This window comes from Adiantum capillus-veneris, chromosome 24, assembly GCF_014529385.1.
Source record: "Adiantum capillus-veneris isolate H3 chromosome 24, ASM1452938v2, whole genome shotgun sequence".
Classification (NCBI taxonomy): domain Eukaryota; kingdom Viridiplantae; phylum Streptophyta; class Polypodiopsida; order Polypodiales; family Pteridaceae; genus Adiantum; species Adiantum capillus-veneris.
In genome coordinates, this window is record NC_140954.1 from 4,642,936 (window position 1) to 4,668,551 (window position 25,616).

The window sequence follows — 25,616 nt, forward strand, 5'->3', positions numbered from 1 at the left end:
TCCGATCTATTAGCAATGCAATACACAAAAAAGGGGCTAGTTGTGGATGGCGTTCAATGAGGCAACTCTTACACTCACAAAGCATGTTGTACATTGGATAACCAGCAACAATACAAATGCGAATAGAAGAGAGGCTAGTACAAATGCTAATACAGTTGGAGAGGCACACACAGAGGCTGCATTGTGTATGCAGAAATGCTTTAATAGATTTAGGTTTGTGAGCCATTAGTCTGCTTTGCACATTTGAAATAGGCCCTTGATCTTTTGTTGATCCTACCTAAAGGATTTCTGACCCTTGATTGGGAAGGGTTTGGAGTTGATTGGCCTCAAGGAGGATCCAAGGAGTTCTACATATTGTGTGCAGGCAATAGCTATGGTGTGTGTGTGTGTTCGTATGAGTGTGTAGAGCTAAATGCTCCGTGTTGTGTGCAGGCAATAGCTATGGTGTGTGTGTGTGTGTTCGTATGGTAATGCTCCGATTGTGTGCATCCTGAGGCTCCAGTTGACGAATACTCTTCCACCTACATGGCATTGATGGCGCTAAAATAAGCTAGATTTTTGGTGTGCTTTTCTAAACGTCAAGTAACCTTCAATACAAGCACTCCTGAAATTTTAAACGCCCCTTTTCTGGGTCACGCCCGCCAACTGGGACATTTACCCTAGAGCAAGTCGAAGAAGTGCATACATGTGTTTGCTCACAGACTGTCACACCCATCTGTCGCCATGCCTCAAAGAACCAATAACTTATTACTAACCCTCATCGTCTACTTTGAAATTTTTTTGCTTCGAGGGATTCATCCAAAATTAAAGTGAATATTAGTGTTTACTGTAGGCTGGCCAGTCAATTCTGCATGGTCTCGACATAATTTGCAACCATGGCCGCAGTCCACCCCGCTCTTTCGAAATCCATAGCGCTGGAAGCTTTAGACGAGGATATGGTTTCTCTTCTAGCTCAAGTTGATCTTTTGCACAAGGTGAGGGATTTTACCAGCATGACGTCCTCTAAGAGTCCCATCAATTCGCTTCACAAACCTGCAAGTGTTTATCGTTCTTGTGTATCAAGTGCTACAAGGAAGCAATGCTTGACATTCGCAAACTTAAAGCGAAGCTTTCCATGGAAACTCAGAAGCGTGAAGCTGCGGAGGCCTTTGCGCACAGCATGGAGCAAGGTACTTTAACAGACTACAAAGTGCACGTGTACCCATGCCACATGCGCACGCGCAGATTGAGCAAGGCACCGTTACAAATTGCATGGCATATGTGCGTGTGTGCTTGTGCACACATGCACGGGCACGGGGACAAACATTGCGTGCATGTGCAAATCCTCCCTAGACATAGCTAGTTTATTTCAGTTGTCATGTACGCCAGGCCTTGAAATTTGTCACTGTGAGCATACCTTGACTCGAACATGGTCCAATATATTAAGTTGATTGAAGATCATAACATGCTGTAACACCAGTAAAGAGGCCTCTGAAACCGTTTTGTGCACGTGCAACTTTTTTAGTGTTCATCAGTTTGTAATCGTCTTTTATAGTAAAGAGCATTTGGGTAGGAGGGCAATGCACATCAATGGGGGTCCGTCAATAATTTTTTTGCAATGAGACTAATAACCATCAGCACCGTATTGCACGCGGGGAACTATGAACGTCTGATGCAGAGAGAGCCTCTTACAAAGCTTTGATTGCACATACGTTTTATTTTGCAGAGAGAGCCTCTCAGTAATCTTTGATTGCACGTAAAGTTTCTTTTGCTTTGATTGCCCCTCTTTTCCCTCTCTCCCCTTTTTTTAAACCATAATGAATAGACATATGTAAATTGTTAAAATGAAGAAGAGTCGAGCACCTTTGGTTTAGGATTTATCCAACATAGATGGCATGAGACTAATGCATGCACATACAAGAAGCATTAAGCTCGATTTTGTACAAGCCTCTAGGCAGTGACGCACACACCAAGGTCCTACTTATACAACAGTCCACATCAATTGAGTATGCAAGTGGAGCTACTATCCAAGGAGTGAGGCAGTAGTTGAGGCAATTTGCAAAGAGCTGACCTGCGGGAGTTTGAGTTGAGTTTGAGTGGGGCAATGGTTTCTAGGCCAAAGGCTGATTGAAATGGAGTAATAGTCTGTGTTTGGGCTTGAATGATGTCCTATTGCCCAGGTGGTGCCCAAAAAAGAAAGCCTAGGTGTGAGGGTGAATATGAAGACCTTGCTGGTGGTGTCGGCTTGCCCGTGGGTAGTAGAAGCATGACCTGCCATGAAAATTTTTGCATGAGCTGAAAATGGTGGACAAAGATCTGGTTCATTCAAGATCTCTAGTGGGCATCCAAACCTGCAAAGGTCTTCTTATACAAGAACTTTGCTAAGTAGAAGGTGTGCAATTCCGAGTAGTTGCCATTTTGTAGCATGGTCTGTGGCCACTAGGAGTGCTAGGTCAGAATGAGCGTGAGAGAGCCTCCTAGTTGGTGAAGGGAACGTTGTGTTCGTTGTCCTCGAGTTCCAGTGAGATGAGAAAAAGTGGAAGAAACGGAGAAAAAGCAAGAAAAGAAGATTTTTGAAAAAGTCTAGAAGGCACTGTAAGCCATCTAGCAGTTCAGCTCGTCCTCTTTTGACAGTTTAGACAGTGAGAAAAAGAACAAGAAGACCAAGGAGTTCAAGGATGGGGGTCAAACAGTCAAGTTTAACACATTTTCAGGCTACCAAGACACCCATCGAGCCCTTGAATTCATACAACATCACCTTCTTGGGAGGTTTTCTCAGAACGCCCCAAGGTACAAAGGGCGGCATCTTGCTTGAAAGGAAACGCATGGACATGGTGGTCTACTCGGTTGTTGAGCAAGAAGTGGGTAAAATTCAAGAGAGTTTTCACTTCTGCCTCGATAACGAAAGAATATGAGGAAGATGTCATCACGGCTTGACATCATCTGAGAATGAATAAGGAAGACAGTTTGGGTGACTATTGCTAGAGGTTTTGTGACACCTCTTTGCGAGTGTCCTCGTTTTGAAGGGTCACTTTGAAGGACTAAGATTGTTGTCAAAGAGATTCGACGGTATTGTGAGCAAAAGAAGTCTGACTCCGTTCAAAGACTTATGGGACATGCCAAAGAAGGTTTTGGTATGCATGCCGGCTCATTGACCTATCCTACGGACAAATGAGTGTCCACCTCAATGGGGCAAGGGTCTTCCAAGGAAAAGAAAGAATCAAGGGAGTCAAATGATAGTTCATCAAAGCATTCTGAAGAAGTAAGGGAATCAACTAATAATTTATCAAAGAGTTCCGAAGAAGCAAGGAATCAGCTCATGGTTCATCAAAGAATTTCGACGATTCAGAATGAGGTGCCAATGGATAGGGGAGGTCAGCTGGCTACCAACAGGTCACGGGACACAAGAAAAGAACAGAAAGGTAAGCTAAGTGCTGGATTTGTGGAGTCTGGTGCATGGGTACATAGAGTCAGTGTCTCTAGAAGGAAGTTTCTATCCTTTGACTGTTTTGCAGACGTAATCGAGGGCGATTACAATTCTTTCAAGAGGAGGGAATGTCACAAGTTGGTGACGTGGCGTGCCCAACTGGAAGGACTAGCCGAGAGGACAAGGGGCTAGAGGTTAAAAACTTCAATTGAGAAGATTTGAACCTTGAAAATGTGGCGGAGAGGCCTAAGGGGTTAGGGTTTAAAACCTAACCCCATTCCAACTTGAAGAACTTACAGAGCACGGCTGAGGGGCCTAAATCCCAAACTCAAAAGCTTGAACTCTGGAGCTGATTTCCGTGTTTTACGTGACATGCCACATGGCATTGCTGTACGAAATTTCCGCAATTTATGTTTGCAGATTTTAGCAGGTGCTAGCTTTTGAGAGTAGATGCTTTTGGGGCTTTGCTTTTGGACATCCCTTGTATTATTTATAAGGACCGTTGGGGACCTCATTCTCGGAGAGTATCTGGACGTAGAGTCTCGACCCTCGGGAGTTGTACCTTTGCGAAGCTATAATATGTCAAAGTTGACGATGTGGAAGTGTAGAGACCAGGGAGAGAGAGAGAGAGAGAGAGAGAGAGAGAGAGAGAGAGAGAGAGAGAGAGAGAGAGAGAGAGAGAGAGAGAGAGAGAGTCTCTTGAACCAATCAACCTTGGCAATGAATAACTGAACGTGTATACAATGGAGGCAAGGGGTTGCATATATAGCAACCTTAGTAAATTACCCAAATTGCCCTACCCAGACTTTGACAAATAAGTAAAATAAGTACCTAAAAGCCAAAATAAATAATGGGATCACTTTGGGTAGTTCACTTGAGATGCCAAAACTCTTAACACCCTCTCTGCAGCTCATAGTGGACATCAATAGTGAGACCAAGTTGATGAAGAAGCTACCATGGACACCCCAGTAGAAGGCCTTGGACTACTGGATACACCTTGGTTTTGGTACCCTCAACGTTGTACCTTAGAAGAATGTCATCTTGAGCATCGGTTTCCTTTTTAGAAAATTGAACTGTAGACTACACTACGTCCAAGAATCCCCATTCGTGAACTGTGAACACATCACGTCAACATATAATATTCCAAGATAATGAACTGTGAAACACATCTTGTCCATGATCCGACCAACAACAATGAATTGGTACACTCATCCATAGTGTTCTAGATACGTCTAATTGGTTCCCTGCCAGTTGCATGTGCCTTGAATTCCGACCTACGGGTTCAAACACCAATAACCTATATGGAGCACTTCTTGCCCCTCTGCCACTCACAAGCCTCTCTCTGGCTGAAGCTGGTGGTGGCACTAATCTCCATGTGACTAGAAGGCAGAAGACCTTGCTAGTGTAGACTCCACTATACAAGCAATCTCTTTGTTGTCCTTCCCTGAATCACTATCATTGCTTTCCTCATGATGCTTGCTTGTACCTTTGTCCTTTGTAGAATCTCTGTCTTTGCCTTTTAATCTGCAATCCTTGGCCAAATGACCACGCTTTCCACAATCGTAACAATGGTTCTTGGTCCTCCTTCTGGGATCCGGCAGCAAGTGCTTCCTCATGTAACAGACTTGGACACTCCAAGTCAAAAATCAACCGCGACAGCACCAAATAACCACTTCAAAACAATTCACAGATCACAATAGATTTGCACTGGCCCGGCGGAGTTCCGTGCCTAGAGATATTGGCCCCAAAGACTGGCGCCCCTTTCGGTATGTTTTTTTGTATTAATCAGTTCAAAGTACAAGAGAGTGGCTCGGGTTTCACTCTCAGACTCTGCGTCCAGATGCTCTGAGAAGTGAGGCCCTCACCACCAATAGTATGGAATTTATTCCACGTAGTAGTGCATCACTTTGTAGAGCACCATATCCCCAAAATTAAATCGAACAAAAATAAATTCAACAAATAATTAGAGAATGATAATTAAGCCAAGTAGTTCACCTTTTGGCACTCTAGTTCTCTTAGTCAAAAAGAAGAATGGTCCTTATCGTATGTCCATCGACTATAAAGTACTCACTAAAATCACATTAAAGAATCAGTTTCTAGTTTCTCGTGATGCTTGTGTTTTCAATAAAATAGATTTTAAATCGGGTTATCACCAAGTACGTATGATAAAAATTGATGTTCATAAAACAACAGTTTGAACGTAATTTGGTAATTATGAATTTCTTGTCATCCTTTTGGTTTAACAATGCAGCTATCACATTTTTACGCTTAATGAGTCACATGTTTTTGAAAAGGTTACAAGTGAGCCCCAAAAGCAGAGCCCCAAAAGCTTAAAAGCAAAAGCAAATTCTCTCTCTCTGTCTCAAGGGAGGGCAAATTAAAGCAATTCAACTCTCTCTATCTCCAAATCCTTGCGTAGCAAAAAGCCAGCAGATTTGCTTCGCAAAAAAAAAAAACTCATTTTTTTTTCCACCTCCGCGATTTCCGGAAATTAGGGTTTTTGGCAGAAATTAGGGTTTGCAAGAATTTTAGGGTTTATGGTGGTTTCTGTGCTGTCTGTAGCCACGTCATCACTTTGTGACATATCCCCCTCTTGAAAGCATTGTAATCGACCGCGATTACGCCTGCAAAACCGACAAAAGCCATAAACCGTCTTAGCAGACACTGACTGTTAGTACCTGCGTACTCGGAACACACATCTAGCACATGTACAAAATCGACAGTCACATCACACGACATCACAGGACATCACCAGACATCACAGGACATCACATGACATTCAACATTCATTCGGATCTTAGACCATGATTTATCGGCAATGTAGCTAGCAATCACATCTAGGTCCAATCGGGACCTCATCGATGTCCAATTGACTAACCCCTATTGCAACCATGTCTATTCGAGATCAATCAGACGAAAATGTTGCAGTCATTTCGTCTATCAGTTCCTGCACTTAAAAGAAGTCAAGAACAAATCAGTATCATAATCAGGAATTCCATTTCATAAAGTCATCCAGCAGAATACTGTCAGCTCTTAGTATCCCTGAAGCTCAAAGAGACATCAGTGACTTTAGTATCAAAATCAAGCCATCTGTTGACAAAGGAGCGGAGTAACTCCCCTCTTGTGCATCCCACTGCACCAGATCTTCGGCCAAGCTGAATTTCTGGGTTCCGTTTGGAGTAGACTATGCTAAACCAAAAATCGAGGTAAAGTTTCACGATCCGAGGAGTATCTGCTAGGTCCTCCTCCTCCATTCACTTCGCATCCAATGCAGGATAGTTCTTGAACTTAACCAAGAACCGCCTTCGGACTTTCCCTTTAGTCTTCGTATCCTTATGTGCCAAAATCTGTTCAAGAACAAGGATCTCCTCGTTTTCTTCCACTTCGGGTTGCTCATCAGGCTCCCCATCATCAGACACATCACCCTTAAAAGGTTTCAAGAGACTCACATGGAATGCATTGTGAATCCTCCAAGTTTCTGGCAGTTTCAATCGAAAGGAGACATCATTTATCTTTTCAGTGATCTGGAAAGGTCCGTAGTATCGCATACTAAGCTTTGGAAAAAGTCTCTCCTTTCCCTTTTTCTTTCGTAGGCATGCCTTCTCAAAATGTAAGAGCACCCAATCATCCTCCTTTAGTTTCAAGTCGCGACGATGGCGATCCGCTGCCTTTTTTTGTCGTTCTTGAGACTTTTGCAAAGTCTCGCGAACCTTGGCAAAAGCCGTATCCAAATCTTGCGAATATTCATCCACTTCAAATATCTAATTTTTCGTGCTCAGGAAGGATGGAACATTCGCGGCACTTTCAATAATCTCAAATGGCGTCTTCCCGGTTGAAGAGTGTATCGTGTTATTGTAGGCAAATTCCACCAAAGGTAAGTTCTTTTCCCATTGAGTCTTCTAATCCGAGATACAAGACTTCAATAAATCTAAAACCATTGAATTGGCAATCTTAGATTTCCCGTCAGTCTGCAAGTGGAACGATGACGAGAACTGCAACCGCGTGCCAATGTTCTCCCAAATTGCCTTCCAAAACACACTCATAAATCTGGGGTCTCTGTCTGAGAGAATCGTCTCAGACGTGCCATGTAATCGGAAAATCATTGTGATCATTCTGTGTTCTCGGGAGATCAAAAATGAAATCCATTGCAATACTTTCCCAGGGGCGGGTGGGTATGGGTAAAGGCTGTAACAATCCCTGTGCCTTATGCCTATCAAACTTGACCTTCTGGCATACTAAGCAACTGCGCACAAAATCTTCCACATCCTTTTTGAGTCTCGGCCAAAAGAAGTATCTCTCTACCCCCTTCATGGTGGTAGCAATGCTGCGGTGACCTGTAAAAGGTGGACAGTGGCATTCAGTCATAACCTTTTCCCTCAACAGTTGCGTAATGCACAACATGGTTTTTCTCATCAAGTAGCCTTCCCGAAGGGGGTATCCGGCTACTGTCTCCCCATCCCGTATCCGTGTGAAAATAAATCTACAAAATCTGTATCTTTCTCATAAATCTGTGCTGTCATTTCCGGCCTAGAGAACAATTGGCTCTCATAAGCAATGACATGGCCTTCCTGCATTAAGACCGCACCCAGACTACGACTACAAGCATCACAAAATACTTCAAATGACTTTTGTAAGTCCGGCAAAGTCAAATCTGGTCCTGTAGTCAATTTCTCTTTCAATGTCTGAAAGGCAGTCACCTGTGTGGATCCCCACGAGAAAGGGACTCCTTTCTGTATCAAGAATATGCAAAGGGGAAGCAACCTCTGCAAACTTTCGAATGAACCGTCTGTAGTACGAACACAGTCCCAAGAAGCTTTCAACTTCATGGACATTCTTCAAATCGGGCCAATCACGGATAGTGTCTATCTTGGCCGGATCCATTTGCACTCCTGTTGCTGAGACAAAGTGTCCCAAAAAAAATGTATCTTTGAAGCATATGATCTCTGTGTTCTACTTCATTCTTGGAGAAAACAATGGTATCATCAAAGAAAGTGCCAACAAATAGCATGTACTCTTGAAAAATCCTGTCCATCATCCGATTTAAATGTCGTAGGAGCATTGGTTAAGCCAAAAGGTATCACCAAGAAAACTCAAATAACCCAAAAGTCGTCCGAAAGACTGTCTTGTAGACATCTCCCGACGCGATTCGGATCTGATGATATCCACTCTTCAAGTCAATTTTGCTAAAGCACGAGGATCCCTGTAACCTGTCGAGTATATCATCGATCCTAGGAATCGGAAATCTGTTCTTGATGGTAATTTTGTTGAGAGCGCTATAATCGATGCTCATTCTCCAAGATCCATCTTTCTTCAAATCCAACAACAGTGGAGAGCAATACGGTGAAGTACTATGCTGGACAAGACCCTTTTCCAAGAGGTCTTTCATTGGGTTCATAATCTTTTCATTCTGTACTCGGCTCACACGGTAAGGTGGCCGGTTTGGTGACGTGCTTCCAGGTATCAGATCAATGGTTTGATCTTCAGGCCCTCTGAAAAGCAATCGGCATGAGTGTGGAGAAAAATCTTGGCGTTCTTTTGATCAGGTCAAAACATATTCAACCTTTATCCATCGTTCAGTTCTCTCCCAAAAGAATGAGTAAAGAAACTGAAGTTCATCAAGTACACTCTCTAAGCCCTTCATTTATCAAAGTCGCTTTCTCGGCCCGGTAGCAACCACGGCGTAGTTCTTGTGGTACCAAGGGATCCTGAGTAGAACGTCAGTCGTGTGCCCTGAACACCCCTGTCATTGCAAACGAAGTTTGCCAATGGTCGGTGTAATGGCAACATCCCATCTGGGTGCCAGTCGAACTACCTCCGCCTGTGGCGTCAGTCTGTCAGGCGTAATTCCAAATCGAGCCGCCAATTCCAAGTGAAAAGAAGTTGGCCTTGGCTCCTTCAAGAGAGCTTTCTGATCCTTCACTTTGCCCCAAAAAATGGCAAAGTTTGTACTTTCATTCATTTGATTCGATGCAAGTCCCACGCCATGTGGTACCAGTTCAGCTTTTCTATCTGCCTTTTCTGCCACGTTCCTCAGCTGCTCTCGAACTCTCAGGCCTGTCGTCGTCTTTATCATTCTGTTCTTTCTGTGCCTTTTTAGGGCACTTTGCGGAGATATGTTCATGTTCCCGGCATCCAAAGCACTTCCCCTCTCTGATGAAGCGAGCTCTCTCCTCAGGAGTAAGCTTGGGTCGTGCATTCTTTTTCTCTGGGTTGCTCTTTTTCTTTCTACTTTCATTCCGAGAAGTCTGTTCGCCTCGTTGTGTCATGGCCTCATCTCTGGGGTAGGTCAGACTGCCAGAGTGAATGGCAAAGCCCCGCTTCACATGACTCATCAACTCCTGAATAGAAGCTGACTTCTGTTCCAAGCAGTGATTTCGGATCTCTGTAGGTAGACCCAAGGTAAACCGCTCAATCTGTTCTCTGAACGAGATCTTCTTGAATGAAGAGGCAGGTAGAAAAGACCTCTAGAATCTTTCACAGTAAGCATTGATTGTATGGTTCTTGGTCATCCGAAGATGGTTCCAAGCAGCTCGTACATCTTGTTCATATTCTTGCGTCAACGAAGAAGAAATAAAAAGCTTCTTAAATTTCAACCATTTAACTGGCGCAGTCTTGTTTAAAAGAAGCGTGGACCACCAAGTACGAGCATTCACCTTAAAGTAAGAGGCAACTCTCCGAATCTTGGAGTGCTTTGAACAGCGTCCTTCCGCGAAAGCGATGTCAAACTGCTATATAAAAGACAAAGCCTTCGAAGCATCTGAGTATCCTGAAAAAGTATCAAACTTGATCGAGTGGCCACCTTCCTTAAATTCTCGGACTTTCTTGCTTTTATCTTCGAGAAAGTCATACTGGTTGGCTTTGTAAAAATTCTTCTGTTCGAATAAAAGTTTCCATCATCAGAATCTGAGCTGTCTGTAGACGAGTCCTCAGTAGAATTGTCAGGCTCTGGGCGAGATTTATCCTTCTTTGCCTTTTTCTTGCCCTTTCCGAAGCTTTGTGTCTTGCTTCGCTTTTTGCATTTTCTGTCTTCTTCGCTCGAATCTGAAGAGCTAGAAGAACTGTCAGAAGAAGAAGAAGAAGAACTGGGTACTCCTTCAAATCGAACACGCTTCTTCTGTTTCTTTGCCTTGTAAAATGTCGACTAACGACCCAAATATCCCGGGAAAGTCAGTGCTTTTCTTTTGCTTTTTGCCGTGCTTTTTGGCTTTCTTTTGCGCGTCAAAATGCTGAGCAATCCATGCATTAACCACCTCTTGTAATTCCTTCTCTGAATACTGTTTGTGATCAGAAGGTTTCTTGAGAGCGGGTTTCAGGGGTGGTGTAGTGGTTTTCTGCCACTGCACATGCACTTCCTGAAAAGAAGTCTCGCTCATATATTTTGCCAATTTCGGATCCTTCGCAAAATTGAGCATCATCTTTGTTGCATCGCCGATCAATTGACGACGCTTCATCTCTCTTTGCTCCGCCTGAGTAGGCCGAGGCGGGCCATACTCTGTCTGAATCTTTGTTGTGATCCCTGCCCGCATCTCCAGATGCAGAGGGAGACGACTGATCCTTGCCTCAAGCCATAGGTGCCGCGAATTTTTTTTTTGGGGGATCGGATTTCCCGTAGAAGAGAAATCGACCGTGCTCTGATACCACTGTAACAGACTTGGACACTCCAAGTCAAGAATCAATCGCAACACCACCAAATAACCACTTCAAAACAATTCACAGATCACAATAGATTTGCACTGGCCCGACGGAGTTCCGTGCCTAGAGATATTGGCCCCAAAGACTGGCACCCCTTTCGGTATTTCTTCAGTTCAAAGTACAAGAGAGTGGCTCGGGTTTCACTCTCAGACTCTGTATCCAGATGCTCTAAGAAGTGAGGCCCTCACCACCAATTTAAAGGTTACAAGGGATGCCCAAAAGCAGAGTCCCAAAAGCTTAAAAGCAAAAGCAGATTCTCTCTCTCTCTATCTCAAGAGAGGGCAAATTAAAGCAATTCAACTCTCTCTCTATCTCCAAATCCTTGCGTAGCAAAAAGCCAGCAGATTTGCGTCGCTAAAAAAAACCACAAAATTTTTTTTTCCACCGCGATGTCCGGAAATTAGGGTTTCTGGCAAAAATTAGGGTTTGCAGGAATTTTAGGGTTTTTGGCAGAAATTAGGGTTTCTGCTGTCCGTAGCCACGTCATCACTTTGTGACACCCCACCTGTCTTAGAAATCTGAATTTTGCCTTGAGTTATCAAGACGGCTTCCTCCTCAATGAGAAAAGAGCTGAGATCATCAAATTCCAGCTTTTCTAGCCACCATTTCATACGCCTCAGGCAACTTCGTGAGAACCCAAGCAGCTAACTGAGTACTCATCACTGCACTTTTCATAGCCGGTAGTTGATCATGAATAACTTTAGCCTTCATAAGGAATGATTGCATGGAACTTCCTCTTGGAAAGTGGATGGCAAATAACTGTCCAAGAAGGGTGACTGCTCGCATCGTAGAATCCCGATTAAACATTCCAACGAGCTTGAATCGCATATCATTGGTAGTCTTCAAAGTCTGAATGGCTGGAGAAATGTCCTTTGTAAGAGATTCCGCAATGGTTGACATGCCTTCGCATTAGCCGCATCCCAATCGACACACGATTTGAGATATTCGTCATCTTGAAGGCGGGTGTACCTATTGTTGGATCCCTCGTGGGACGGGGCTCCGAGCCGTCGACAATATCCTATAAGCCTTTTTGTGAGAACCAGAGCCGCATGATCAAATTCCAATGAGCGTAGTTATTGCCGTTCAATTTGTCGCTGGCGCTCGAGCAAGGGGGGGGGGGGCATGTTGAAGTTGCAAGATCTGGAAATCTTGTAATCCTTCTCGCACTCCAAGGGTGGCCGCATGAACCAAGCCGTAAAATAAACTCCAAGCCGATTTTCCAAAAACTTCTTTATTGCCTTCTCCAACCTCCACCTCTTTTAAGCAGCAAAAGGTTCGCCAAGCCACACACAATGAGTCTCCTCCGATGCCCCTCTCTTGGGTGCCAATGTCCCTCTTTTCAAGCCTCCAAGACAAGTCCACTTTCTCCCTCTCTGCAGCCCTAAGGCGCCTAGTACACCGTTGCATATAGCATTTTAAAACGCTATGCACAATGGGGGGGGGGGGGTTTGTCGTGGTTGTCGCTAATGGGCGACGAGCGTTTCAGAACACTGTAGGTAGGGCCTCGTCGCAAAGAGAGCGAAGGGCAGGAGAGGGGGTTCCAAAACAGGAAGCAGCGGGTTCTATCCGGCCCCGTTAGAGGGTCGTGTGAACGCCGCTGCGGGGAGGGTTAGGCATCGGCGACAAAGGGAGGGAAGGCTCCTCATGAGCTCTCTTCACGAGTGCAACTCCTCCTCCGCCAAGGCTCTGATACCATGTCAAAGTCGACGATGCAGAAGCGTAGAGACCAAGGAGAGTGAGCACGAGAGAGACTCTCCTGAACCAATCAACCTTAGCAATGGATAACTGAATGTGTATACAATGGAGGCAAGGGGTTGCATATATCATAGTTACCGGGGAACGCGTTCCGCAGGCCCTAGAAGGCCGGAACGCCGTTCCCTCCCCCTTTGCCAAGCTGGAACGCCCCGGAACGTTTTGCCGTTCCGGGTGACCACCTGATACCGGAACGGCCGGCCGGAACGGCTCCGGAACGGCTCCGGAACGGCCTCGGAACGGCCAACTCTCAAAAATGGGAAGAAATAGGTAGTTTTTTGCAAATTTGCAATGAACATTAGGTGTTTTTTTAGTGTGTAAGGACTCAAAAATTAAAATGCACCCCCTCACACCCATTCCCTTCTCAAGCATTATTTGGGTGTTTTTTATGCCTCCCGTTCCGCGCCGTTCCCGTTCTGGACCCCTGGCCGTTCCCCCGTTCTGCGAGGGTCCCCGTCGCCGGTCCCGTTCCGTGTTCCGGGTAACTCTGGCATATATAGCTGCCTTAGTAAATTGCCCTACCCAGACTTTGACAAATAAGTAATAAATACCTAAAAGCCAAAATAAATAATGGGATCACTTTGAGCAGTTCACTTGAGATGCCAAAACTCTAACATGATAAAGAAATAATGAAACAGGTGCCAATCTTTGGGGACAGTGCATCTGGGGACGGAACTGCTCCGTTCCGTGTCGACTCTTCTTCTCTTTCTCTCTCTCTCTCTCTCTCTCTCTATTCAAGTTCAGTTATTTGCAGATTTTATTCGTGTGTTTCCATTAATTTCTTGCTTGGAGTGTCCAAGCGTGTAACAGATACTGTGAGTGAAGGTTGTGTGTGTGTGTGAGAGAGAGAGAGAGAGAGAGAGAGAGAGAGAGAGAGAGAGAGAGAGAGAGAGAGAGAGAGAGAGAGAGAGAGAGAGAAAGAGGATTAACACCGGATGGGGTCCCAAGCCCACCTCCAAGGGCCCCCCTCTCTATCGTTAGAGAGGTATTTGCTTTAGATTGCACAAATGTTGATACAATGGTCGCTGAGATGCTAATGGGATAATGTGGTGGGTGTTTGGATCTAAGAGGCTAAGGGCTGAAAATGAAAAACGTTAGGGAAACTACTAGGGATTTGCAATTGCGACGAGGCATTGGGCTGATTTGCTAATGCTGATGTCGATGGTGCTGATGATGACGATAGGAATGGGCTGAAAAATGCTGGCTGACCTGATGCGGTAGCTGATGTGGTACAAAACGTTGATGCTGATGGCTGAAAACTGCTAACGCTTCGGCTGATCTGGATCTACAGGTACTGACGGAGGTTTTAGGGCTGAAAACGCTGAGGGTGCTAATGCAAAAACAAGAGGAATCTAAGGTTGCTATTGTGGAGTAAAAATGCTAGGCATGCTCTGCATCCTACCTGAGGTGCTGGTACTAGGTACTAACTTATGCCATGAGAGATGACCTCTAGGGTCATCTATATAGGTTATGTAGGTGAGGTAGGACAAAGGCCCTTAAAACCCCAGGCCTTGGTAATGCTAGCCTTATAAATGTCAATTATCAATACATTAATAAACCTACTGATAAGAGGTGCTTCCTATGCTATACTACCTAGGTCAGGTACTAATACTACTCTATGGGAACACTCCCGAGTGCCTACTAGCAGACACTGGCGGTGCTCATAAGCAATCAGAGGGCATGCAACTATGCTTAAGTGCCGGGACATGCACGTCCTTCATACACGTCCTTCATATAGGCTCACAAGGGTGCCAAAGCACTTCCTAGGTTGCCTAAACCCTAGAAGTAAGGGTTAGCTTGTCCCACATGCACGTAGGCTTTATGTGCACGTGACAGTCTTCTTTTCTTGGTCTTTCTCCCCTTCTTATGCCTTTTCTCGTTCTCATTGGAACTAGAGGAAGAGGAACTGTCGGAACTTTCTGAAGACGAAGAAGAACTGGGGTGATCCTCAAAATGACACCTTCTTGGATCGACTAGCTGCCTTGAAAGTCGATTCCCGTCCCAGATAACCGAGGTAATCCTTTGATTTTCTTTTCTTCTGAGAGTGATTTTTGCTTTTCATCAACTGACCGATCTTCGGTTCAAGAGCTTCATCAAAGTCTTCTTGCGAGTATAGTTTCTGGTTTTGTACACCCGGCTTTGCTTTTGTCTTCATGGCCGACTTGAGAGGTGAGTGGAGGGCTTCTCGCCATCTAGAGTGAACCTCATCAAGTGGACGATTCTTTCAAGTACTTCGGGTCCTTGGAGTACTTGATCATTCTCTTCGCGCACCCGTCAACCTGGAGTAGATGTTGGTACTCTGTCTTGTTGAGATCTCCCATCAGAAACTTTCCATGGTCTTCTCCCAATTTCTCGGAAGGAGGCTTTCTCCTATTGAAATCCCCTCATTGGATTGGAGTGCTCTTCATCTTCTGCAGACACGTAGTTGGAGGGGGGTTGTCCTTTGTTGGATTCACTGCTAGAACCCATCTATGCTACAGAAAAAGGATCGGATTTTTGTGAGCTTTGATATCACTGTACCTGTCACGTGCACATGGCTTTGTGTTGCTTCATCGACTTCCAAAGCGAGTTTTCCACCTATCTCTAGATAGGAGTGTCTAGAATCCTAGGAGGATTAGTACCGGCAACTTTGTGAGCCTGTTTGCAGGACTTGCATGTTCGGACGAAAGCATTAGATTAGGTTTTTCAACTTTTGAACCCTCTTGCATAAATGGTTTGTTCATGCGTTTTGACGGATGCTATTACACTACGGTGGGCATCTAGCATGACGTGCATGTAGGTTTAGGTTAGAGGAATCCAATGAGCCATTCCCCGTGTCAATCTGATTCGTGGGTGGGTAGATGTGCGACAATTTCATCCAAAAAGTGAGCCCCGGTCAAACAGATTAATAAATCATTTTATGGATTTACTTTAATGAGTTTGACAAAGGTTTTGCCCTACCTACACCTTAAGGAGTTTATAACCTGCAGTTTGGTCCTATAAAAGGAGGCCAGGGAGCTAGCCTTTTGCATTAGATGTGGAGCTCTAGTAGGAGGAGCAATTAAGCCCAATGTTTTTGTAACTGTCATGTGCACATGGCTCTGTGTGCCACATGGACATGCTTCATCGACTTCCAGAGCGATTTTTCCACCGATAGGAGGGCTGTCTAGAATCCTAGGAGGATTAGTATCGGCAATTTTGTGAGCCTGTTCGCAGGACCTGCATGTCCGGACGAATCCATTAGATTAGGTTTTCTAGTTTTTGAACCCTCTTGCATAATTGGTTTGTACATCCGTTTTGACGGATGCTATTAGAGTACGGTGGGAATCTGACATGACGTGCATGTAGTGTTAGGTTAGAGGAATCCAATGAGCCATTCCCCGCGTCAATCTGATTCGCAGGTAGGCAGATGTGCAACAATTTCATCCAAAAGTGAACCCCGGTCAACATATTAATAAATCATCTTACGGATTTATTTTTAAGAGTTTGACAAAGATTTTGCCCTACCTACACCTTAAGGAGTTTATAACTTGCAGTTTGGTCCTATAATGGAGGCCAGGGAGCTAGCGTTTTGCATCAGATGTGGAGCGCTAGTAGGAGGAGCAATTCAGCCCCCAAAGTTTTTGCTCACATCAGCCTTGGCGTTTTTGCAGCAAGCTGGCAGCCCAAGCGTTTTTGCTTGGCAACGCAAGATCAGGGTAGTGCTTGCAATCTACAACAGATCAGCCTTAGCATTTTCAGATTTCAGCCCTTTCCCTCGCTGGAGTAGCTTGGAACTGCCTTCGCTAGCCTCTCCATTGCGGTCCGGTACTTCGGCAGCCCATCGAGCCTCTCCTTGGCCATTCCCTCACCGGCATTGAGTTCTCCCATTGCTGTCCATCATCGGCATCATCGACATCTGCATTTTCAGCCCTTCATTCCTCTCACATTGGGAGCGCAATTCAGCCCCAGATCAACCCCTTGGTGGCCATCCGCAATCCCACATCGAGATGGATCCAAAGGTGCATCAATCAGCCCCGGAGGTGCTTCATCTTGAAGAGTTACCGAGACAACATTCTTCATTAAAGTTAGTAGAGTCTGCACTTGAGGTATTGCATGTGTGTACATTTCATTTACACAATCAAAAGCAATAACCACATCGGCAACGGTGTGGGGTCCCTTGAGAGGGTTGGTTGGGACTCCATCAGGTGTCACTCCTCCTCCTCTCTCTCTCTCTATACACACACACGCGCGCGCGCGCACACACACACACACACACACACACACACTTCTCTACGGCTCTCTCTCATTCCCTCTCTTTAGGGAAAGTCAAAGGAACTATCATTCATCATAAGTCAACAATGAGTTTAGTAGACACTGAGTACCGTCGCACTAGACAACATATATCCAGTACTTGCACGAAGACGACAGTCACTGAACATTCATATGACATTCACATCACTATCCGTGTCGAGATCTTTAATAAGAATCATGATCATCATAACGAGCACCAAGGATAAGATTTTTGAAGCAAATCAATATATTTACGATCTGGAGACTTTTTTTGCAAAGGTGCGTTTGCAAAGGTGCGTGAGGCTATTGAGAAGTCTCAAGCAAGGCAGCGGACAAGCATCGACGTGACTTGCATGTGAAGGAAGATGATTGGGTGCTTCTACGGTTTGAGAAGGCAAACCTACAGAAACGAAAGGGTAAGGAGCGAATTTTTCCAAAGTTGAGTATGAGATACTATGGCCCTTTCCACATTCAAGAAAAGATAAATGATGTATTTTTTAGACTAAAGTTACCAGTTACTTGGAAGATTCACAACGCATTTCATGTGAGTCTATTGAAACCTTTCAAAGGTGAGAATCGAGATGCCAATGAACATAGAACCTAAGGAGCAACCTGAAGTGGAAGAGACCGAGGAGATTCTCGTTTTAGAATAGATACTGGCTCACAAGGAAAGAAAAGTGAAAGGTAAAGTGGTACGCCGGTATTTAGTCAAGTTTAAGAACTATCCGGCATTGGATGCGAGCAAAATGGATGGAGGAGGAGGACCTAGCAATTACTCCTTAGATATTAGAACTTTACCATGAAGCTTTTGGTCTAGCTTTGACTATTCCAAGAGTTACCGATGATAAGCGGGTTGAATCTGGTGCGGTGCCGACTGCACAAGAAGAGAGTTACTCTGCTCCTTTGTCACATATTATCCAGATGGATTAAAGTCACTGATTTCTTTTCAGATTTCAGGGGTACTGATGGGATGACAATATTCTGTTGTATGACTTTAAGAAATGAAGTACTTTGTAATGGGAATTCCTGTTGTATGACTTTAAGAAATGAAGTACTTTGTAATGGGAATTCCTTAAATGATTTTGATGTATGTGCTCTCTCATTTGTGTGATGTTTGAGTGTATGATTGAAAGACGAAATGACTGCAGCAATTCGGTCTTGATTCACCTAAGGGATGATGTGGATATGATAGTAACAAGATTTAGTCAATCCCGACATCTGCTAGAGATCGGTAAGGTCTGGATGTGATTGCTAATTATAGAATAGGTGGAACCTTCTTAGCACCCTCAATGATCTCAAATGGCGCCTTCCATGTAGACGTACGCTCTACGTTGTTGTAGGCAAACTCCACCAAGGGCAAAAACTTCTCTCACTGAGCTTTCTGATCAGAGATGTAAGACTTCAACAAGTCCAGAACTACTGAATTCGCAATCTCCAATTGTTCATCAGTCTGCGGGTGGAAAGAGGATGAGAATTGTAAATGAGTACCAGTATTCTCCCAGATTGCTTCATGGAACATGCTAGTGAAACGGGGATCTCTATTTGAAACTATAGACCGAGGCATGGCATGAAGTCGAAATATCTGCGAGACAAACAGTTTAGCCAAATGATATGGCTTAACTGTCTTCTTGGCTAGAATAAAGTAAGCCTGCTTGCTAAATCTGCGGATGACTGTCCAGATGCCACGTGCCCACTTTGAGTCTTGGGAAGATAAAAAATAAAATCCATTGGTATACTTTCCCAAGGTCGGCTATGTAACAAACTTGGACACTCCAAGTCAAGATTCTACTGCGACACAGCAGAGATTCACTTCAAAACAGTTCACAATTCACAATTGATTCGACACGGCCCAGCGGAGTTCCGTGCCTAGAGATATTGGCCCCAAAGACTGGCGTCCCTTTCGGTATTTCTTTGTATTAATCTGTGTTCAAAGTACAAGAGAGTGGGAGGGTTCTCACTCTCAGACTCTGCGTCCAGATGCTCTGAGAAGTGAGGCCCTGCCCACTAATTTATAGGTTACAAGGGATGCCCAAAAGTAGAGCCCCAAAAGCTATCAACTTTTTAAAAGCTTTTTAAAAATAAAGCAATGTTCCCAAAAGCTTCTCAATTCAGCCAACGTAAGTTTTAGCGAGCGCAAAAAGTAGGAATTCATTGTAGCTTGTCCGCTTTTTGCGCCGCAAATCACGGAGCTGCCGTACGGGTGCCACGTCTGCCTGTCAGCGGGTTTTCCGGGCTGTCTGCCATGTGTCATGCCGCTGCGTTTTCCGGGCCTGTAGCCTGTTGCGAGTGTGCCCGGGCATGCCACGTCACCAGTTTGTGTCATACCCCCCTCTTGAAAGCATTGTAATCGCCCTCGATTACGCCTGCAAAACAGACATAGGCCATAAATTGTCTTAGCAGACACTGACTGTTGGTACCGACACACTAGGAACAACACATCTAGCACATGTACCAATCACAGGACATCACTTGCATCACAAGATATCACATGACAAATCACATTCAAAATATCATTCCAAATCTCAGACCATGATTAATCGGCAACGTATTTAGCAATCGCATCCAGATCCAGTCGGGACCTCACAGATGCCCGATTAACTAATCCATATTGCAATCATGTCTATAGAGATTTATGAGACCGAAATGCTGCAGTCATTTCGTCTATCAGTTCCTGCACTTAAACAAGTCAAGCACAATCCGTATCATTTTCGTTATCGGGAATTCCACTTCATAAAGTCATACAACAGGATACTGTTAACTCAACACTATCCCTGAAACCCAAAGGGGCATCAGTGACTCTATATCAAATCAAAGTATCGGAGCAATCTGTCGACAAAGGAGTGGAGTGACTCCCCTCTTGTGCATACCCGCTGCACTAGATTCGCCCATGCTGAAAATATCTGTACTCTCTGAAAATCCTGTCCATCATTCGGTTAAAAGTCGCTGAAGCATTGGTAAGGCCAAAAGGCATCACCAAAAATTCATATAGACCGAAGGTCGTCCGAAAAGCTATCTTGTAGACATCTCCCGGTGCGATTCGGATTTGATGATATCCGCTTTTCAAATCGATCCTCTTGAAACAAGAGGAGCCTTGTAATCTGTCAAAAATATTGATGCTGTCAAGAATATCATCGATCCTCGGAATCGGAAATCTGTTCTCGATGGTGATTTTATTGAGAGCTCTATAATCATGCACATTCTTCAAGATCTGTCTCTCTTTAAAATTAACAACATTGGAGAGCAGTAGGGTGAAGTACTCGGCTGGAGAAGACCCTTTTCCAAGAGGTCTTTCACTTGGTTCATAATCTCTTCATTCTGGGCTCGGCTCACATGGTAAGGTGGACGGTTCGGTGGTGTGCTTCCAGGTATCAGATCAATGGTATGATCCTCAGGACGAGATGGTGGCAACTCTCCTGGCAGGCCCTCGGAGAAACAATCAACATGCGAGGAGAAAATCTTGGCGTTCTTTTTCGAGGTCAAAACATATTTGACCTTCAATCATCATTCAGCTCTCTTCAGAAAATTGAGTAAAGAAACTGAATTTTATCAAGTACAATCTCTGTGCCCTTCATTTGTCAAAGTCGCTTTCTCAGCCCGATAGTCAACCACGGCGTTGTTCTTGTGGTACCAGGGATTTTGAGGAGGATGTCACAACCTCCTAAGGGCATTACGTAGAAGTCCTCGTGCCCTAAACATCCTTGGCATTGCAAATGAAGTTTGCCAATGATTGGTGTAATGGCAATGTCCCGTCCAGGTGCCGTTAGAACTTCCTCCGCCTGTGGCCTCAGCGTGTCGGGCGTAATTCCAAATTCGAACCGCCAATTCAAGTGAAAAGAAATTGGCCTTGGCTCTTCCATAAAAACAAAGAGGGCTTCCTGATCTTTCACTTTGCCCTAAGTGCGGCAAAGTTTTGTACTTTCGTTCATCTGACTCGGTTTGGGCCCCACACAATGTGTTTTGTTTTCATCTGCCTTTTCTGCCACATTCCTCTACTGCTCTAGAAATCTCTGGCTTGTCTTCAGTCTGCTCTTCCTGTTCCTTTTTGGGGCACTTTGTGAAGATGTGTCCAAATTTCCCGCAACCAAAACACTTCCCCTCTTTGAGATTAATAGCCCTTTCTCTAAGAGTTTGTCGGGGACCTGTATCTTTCTTTTCTTTGTCCTGAGAACTCTTTCTCTTTCTACTTTCATTGTGGGAGGTCTGTTGGGTTCTCTGAGTCAAGATCTCATCAGTGGGGTAAGTCAGATTGCCCGAGTGTATGGCAAAACCCCGTTTCGCATGACCCATCAATTCTTGAATAGAATTCGACTTTTGTTCCAAGCAGTAGTCCCTGATCTGTGTAAGAAGTCCGCACACAAAACCGCTCAATCTGCTCCTTAAACAAGACCTTCGTAAATGAAGGGGTTGGTAGAAAAGAGTTCCAAAATCTCTCGCAATAAGCGTCCAAAGAATCAGCCTTGGTCATCCGAAAATGATTCCAAGCGGTTCGTATATCTTGTTCGTACTCTCGAGTCAGCCAAGAAGAACTAAAGAGCCTTTTGAATTTCAGCCATTTAACTGGTGCTTCCTTTCTCAGTAGAAGTGTGGACCACCATGTTCGAGCATTTCCCTTGAAGAAAGAGGTAGCTCTCCGAATCTTGGAGTGCTCTGAGTAATGCCCTCCAGAGAAAGCTATGTCAAATTGTTGTATGAAGGCCAAAGCCCTCAAAGCATCTCGGAATCCAGAAAAAGTGTCAAACTTAATTGACTGTCCACCTTCTTTAAATTCTCTACCTTACTATTATCTTCGAGGAAGTCATACTGGTTGGCTCTGTAGAAGTGCTTCTTTTCAAGAGTGCTTGTCCATGTCCTTCTGCGAGTACAGGTTCTACTTTTCTGCACTCGTCTATCTTTTCGGCTTTCCTCCCTACTTGAGAGGAGAAGCAATGGCCACACGCCATCTCGAGTAATTCTTATCAATCGGGTAATTCTTCAGGTGTTTCGCCAATCTCGGGTCCCTGGAGTACTTAATCAATCTGTTCATATGCCAATCTATAGTTGACGTTGTACTCCATTCTGGCAAACTTGTCCGATTTTTTTTTTGGCCAAAATCTTCATTCTTTTCTTCAGTTCCCGCGCTGAATCTTCAACTTTTCTTTGCCTTCCACTGAGAGGTGTCGTCTCTGTCAGATTCTTTACGAGAAACCACGTGTAATCTAGGATTCTTTATGGCTTTATGCCCTGTAAGACAGAGCGATGAAGACGGGAGCGCGCCCGATGCGCGATGTATGAAGGGTGGGAGTTGCTAATAAGTCCGGGGTTGGGACACAAAGATTCATTCCCAAAAGCTGTGTGCGCTGCAAAAAGGATCGGATCCTATGTAGAAGAAGAATCTTTCTGTGCTCTGATACCACTGTAACAAACGTGGCATCGTGGCCAGGTCACCACCCTTAGTTTGGAGATAGACTTAGATAGCTGACATTTATGAGCCGTTGGTGGCTCTTGATGTTGGTACATATGAGTCGTAGCTGTTGGGTCATCGGATCATCTTTTGCATATATGGTCCAGCGTCGTCGTCTAGGATAGCGAGTCTGTGTACACAGCACGTCTGCACCATCCCTGCACATCTGAGCCTCGACACCCCCATTGTACCTGTGAGGTTTGGGCTAGAGCTGAGTGTGTTGCCACGCCAGAGTCCGTATTGGTTCTTTGAGATTGCTGTGTCTTTGTGTTGATCAGATGTTATCTATTGTTCCCTTTGTTTTCATTCTGTTTTGAGTGAGATGTCATGCACATTGCACTGAGGAGCACCCACTTTAGAGAGCACCACACTATCCGCGTTGCAGATGCTCTCATTTTTGGCATGCCCGATGGGACCTCAACTGAAGTCTCACTCTTTGTTGAGGTGCAAATCGAGGAGCTAGCTGGGTTTTACCTAGCTTCGCCTACTTCGCCTTGCCCACTGCAGCCTGCAGTTGGTCCTAGACAGCTAATTCTAGCTGACCTAGTCTCTCGCCCTTTTGGTCTGTCCCTCTCTCGCCCTCATCCCTCCAAGTCCTCGTCCCTGGTCTAGCCTTTCTCGTCCCTGGTCCAACTAGGTGGTCTAGTCACTTGCCCTGGTCTTGGACCGGGTGGTCTAGTTACTTACCCTGGTCTAGAGAGTCTAGACCCATGTTCATTCAGCCAGTTAAAGGTCTTCTTGCCCAAAGCTTGGTTGGGTTTGTGGTCACTGCATGACACATACAAGGGGTTCATTAGAGCGTCAAAGCACACTACTGAGTCCTCTGAAGCACTACAACAGAAGACGTCAACCCTTGGTACCAAGTAGAAGTCCACCAACCTCATCACCCATACCTCCACATACGGCTCCATCCGGTTCTACATCTTCCAGGTCACCTTCCCCAGTAAATCTCTTTCCCATTTTGTTACAACAAGCTATTGAGCAACGGGCTCCTGAGCAAGTGGCCTTGGAGGCGTTGACCAGTGTTTTGGCCAAGGTAAACATCAAGTTTCCTACTTTCAAGGGACTTTCCTCAGAAGATGTAGACAACCATGCAAGGAGGTTTGTATCTCTTTGTAGAGGTCGTGGTCTTTATAGAGAAGATGCTTATTTGGTACTCTTTCCATCTACCTTGGATGGCTTAGCAGACAAGTGGTACAGTCAGTTTGCAGAGAACCATTTTGCAACTTGGGCAGCTTTAAGACAACAGTTCTGTTCATCATTCAAGCCAGGTGACTACCAGGAAAAGGTTTTGGATGAGTTGGCCAACAAGGTGCTCCCGCCAGAGGAGACTTTTGCAGAACTCATGACTAAAACCAAGTCTCTGGTTGCCAACTTCCTCAGCAACCATGGGAATTTATGGTTAAGAAGTGGGTGGAGAAGGCTCTTCCCAACACTTCCCAGCAAAAACTCCGAGAGTCTCCGACCTGACGCCACTCTGGAGGAGTTTGTCGCGGCTGCTACTAGGATAGAGGGAGCCAGGAAGCTGTTCACCAACTCTCCTCAGGTAGAGACCCCCTCAGTGTTTTCGGAAAGTCCTTATGATCCGTTAACTTCTTTACGTAGGGAACTGGAAGCCCTAAAGTTACAGCGAGCTCTTCAAGAGGAGAGGTCCTTCTCTCTTCGACAGAGAAGCCTCCACATTACGAGGCATTGGAACAGATCAAGCGCGAGCTAGAAGAGCTCAAATCTCAGCAGGAGACTAAGGCTATGGTTTGGTGTAGCTCATACCGCTCTCCAGGGCACCCTCCACAAGAATGCCCCCTTCGGGTTTACTGCCACTTCTATGAAAAGTCTAGACACGAGGACAAGGACTGCTACTACCTCAAGGGATTGCGACAAATACATTAGAGTCTTGGTCTTACTCTTCAACAAGGGCCAGCACCCGCATCCAACATGGTTTCTCCCTGTGGCCATCCACACCATATGCCACTTTTGCTAACCCCTCCTATGCAAGGTATGCAAAGTACTTTTCCGTCTCAGAGCTTTTATCATACCCATGCTCCTTCATCACCTCAAAACTTCTGTGCCTCCACCTCCAACTCCATGCACCGGGAGCAAGGACAACCTTGCCTTTCGACTCGCCCATTGAATCGGCCCATTTTGTGCTGTAGATGTGGGGAATATGGTCATTACCAAAGCAAATGCCCCCTTCCAGAAGGGTCCCCTCCCTCCCGTCATTGCCCTGAAACGAAGGATCACTACAGTAAAGATTGCCCTAAACTTCGTGCATCCACCGTTGCGTACCCAAGTCAAAGCCAAAATGAGTTTACCTTTCCCAAGCTCAATTTGATAGCAGTTAGCACCACTCCTCAACCACCCCCTTCTCTCCATGTGGTTACCACTCAAGAGAAGTTGCAGTTGGTAGAGGAGCCAACGGGTGTCCTCACCCGGGCCCAGAGAGCTGCTCTCGGTCTTAGTATTCCAACATGTTTAACTCCCCCACACATTCTCCCAACAGTGGATACTCTGCCTTCAGCTGGCGCCAAGCCCTCACTCAGTGACAAGCAAGAATTGAAATCTTTGCTCTCCGATATTGATGAAGCCTTCTTGGAAGCAGTGGCTGATCTACAGCAGATCAAGGTACCAGAAAAGCCACTGGAAGAAAAAGAAAAGCATACAGCAGAGACAATCTTGAAGAACACTTTCCAACAAGTGTCCCTCTATGACATGCTGCGACTAGATGTGAGTTTTAGAAGTGACACCCTTGCTGTTATTCAATCACTTTACCCTGGAGCAAGTCCTAGTGGCGGACACCTCCCAGTGCGACCATCAGTGTCCTATATGATATCCAATCCTGTTGCTCCCCTCACTGATTATAGAAGCTCTCGCCTGATAGTGTCCGCTTTGGGGCAGCAATTTTCAGGAGTAATTGTGGATGGTGGATCTGGCATCAATATGATGCTTGAGTTCACTATGATGGCTTTAGGCTTGCAACCTACTCAACCTGCCCCCTTCACAATAACATTGGCCGACCAAAGGACAGTATACCTTGTGGGCATAGTGGAAAAGGTGCCTCTGCAGGTACAAGATTTC

General features: G+C 45.1%; 1 protein-coding gene across 1 annotated transcript in view; it reads left to right on the forward strand.

The window, feature by feature from the left end:
* The first annotated feature begins 821 nt into the window (after positions 1–821).
* LOC147425867 (4/1 protein short form protein) overlaps positions 822–25,616 on the forward strand; it is a 120,604-nt gene continuing 95,809 nt past the window's right edge. The window contains exons 1-2 of the mRNA XM_086498443.1: positions 822–974; positions 1,064–1,169. Coding sequence (XP_086354569.1) covers positions 876–974; positions 1,064–1,169 — 205 coding nt within the window. The 5' untranslated portion in view covers positions 822–875. The remainder of the gene's footprint in view (positions 975–1,063; positions 1,170–25,616) is intronic.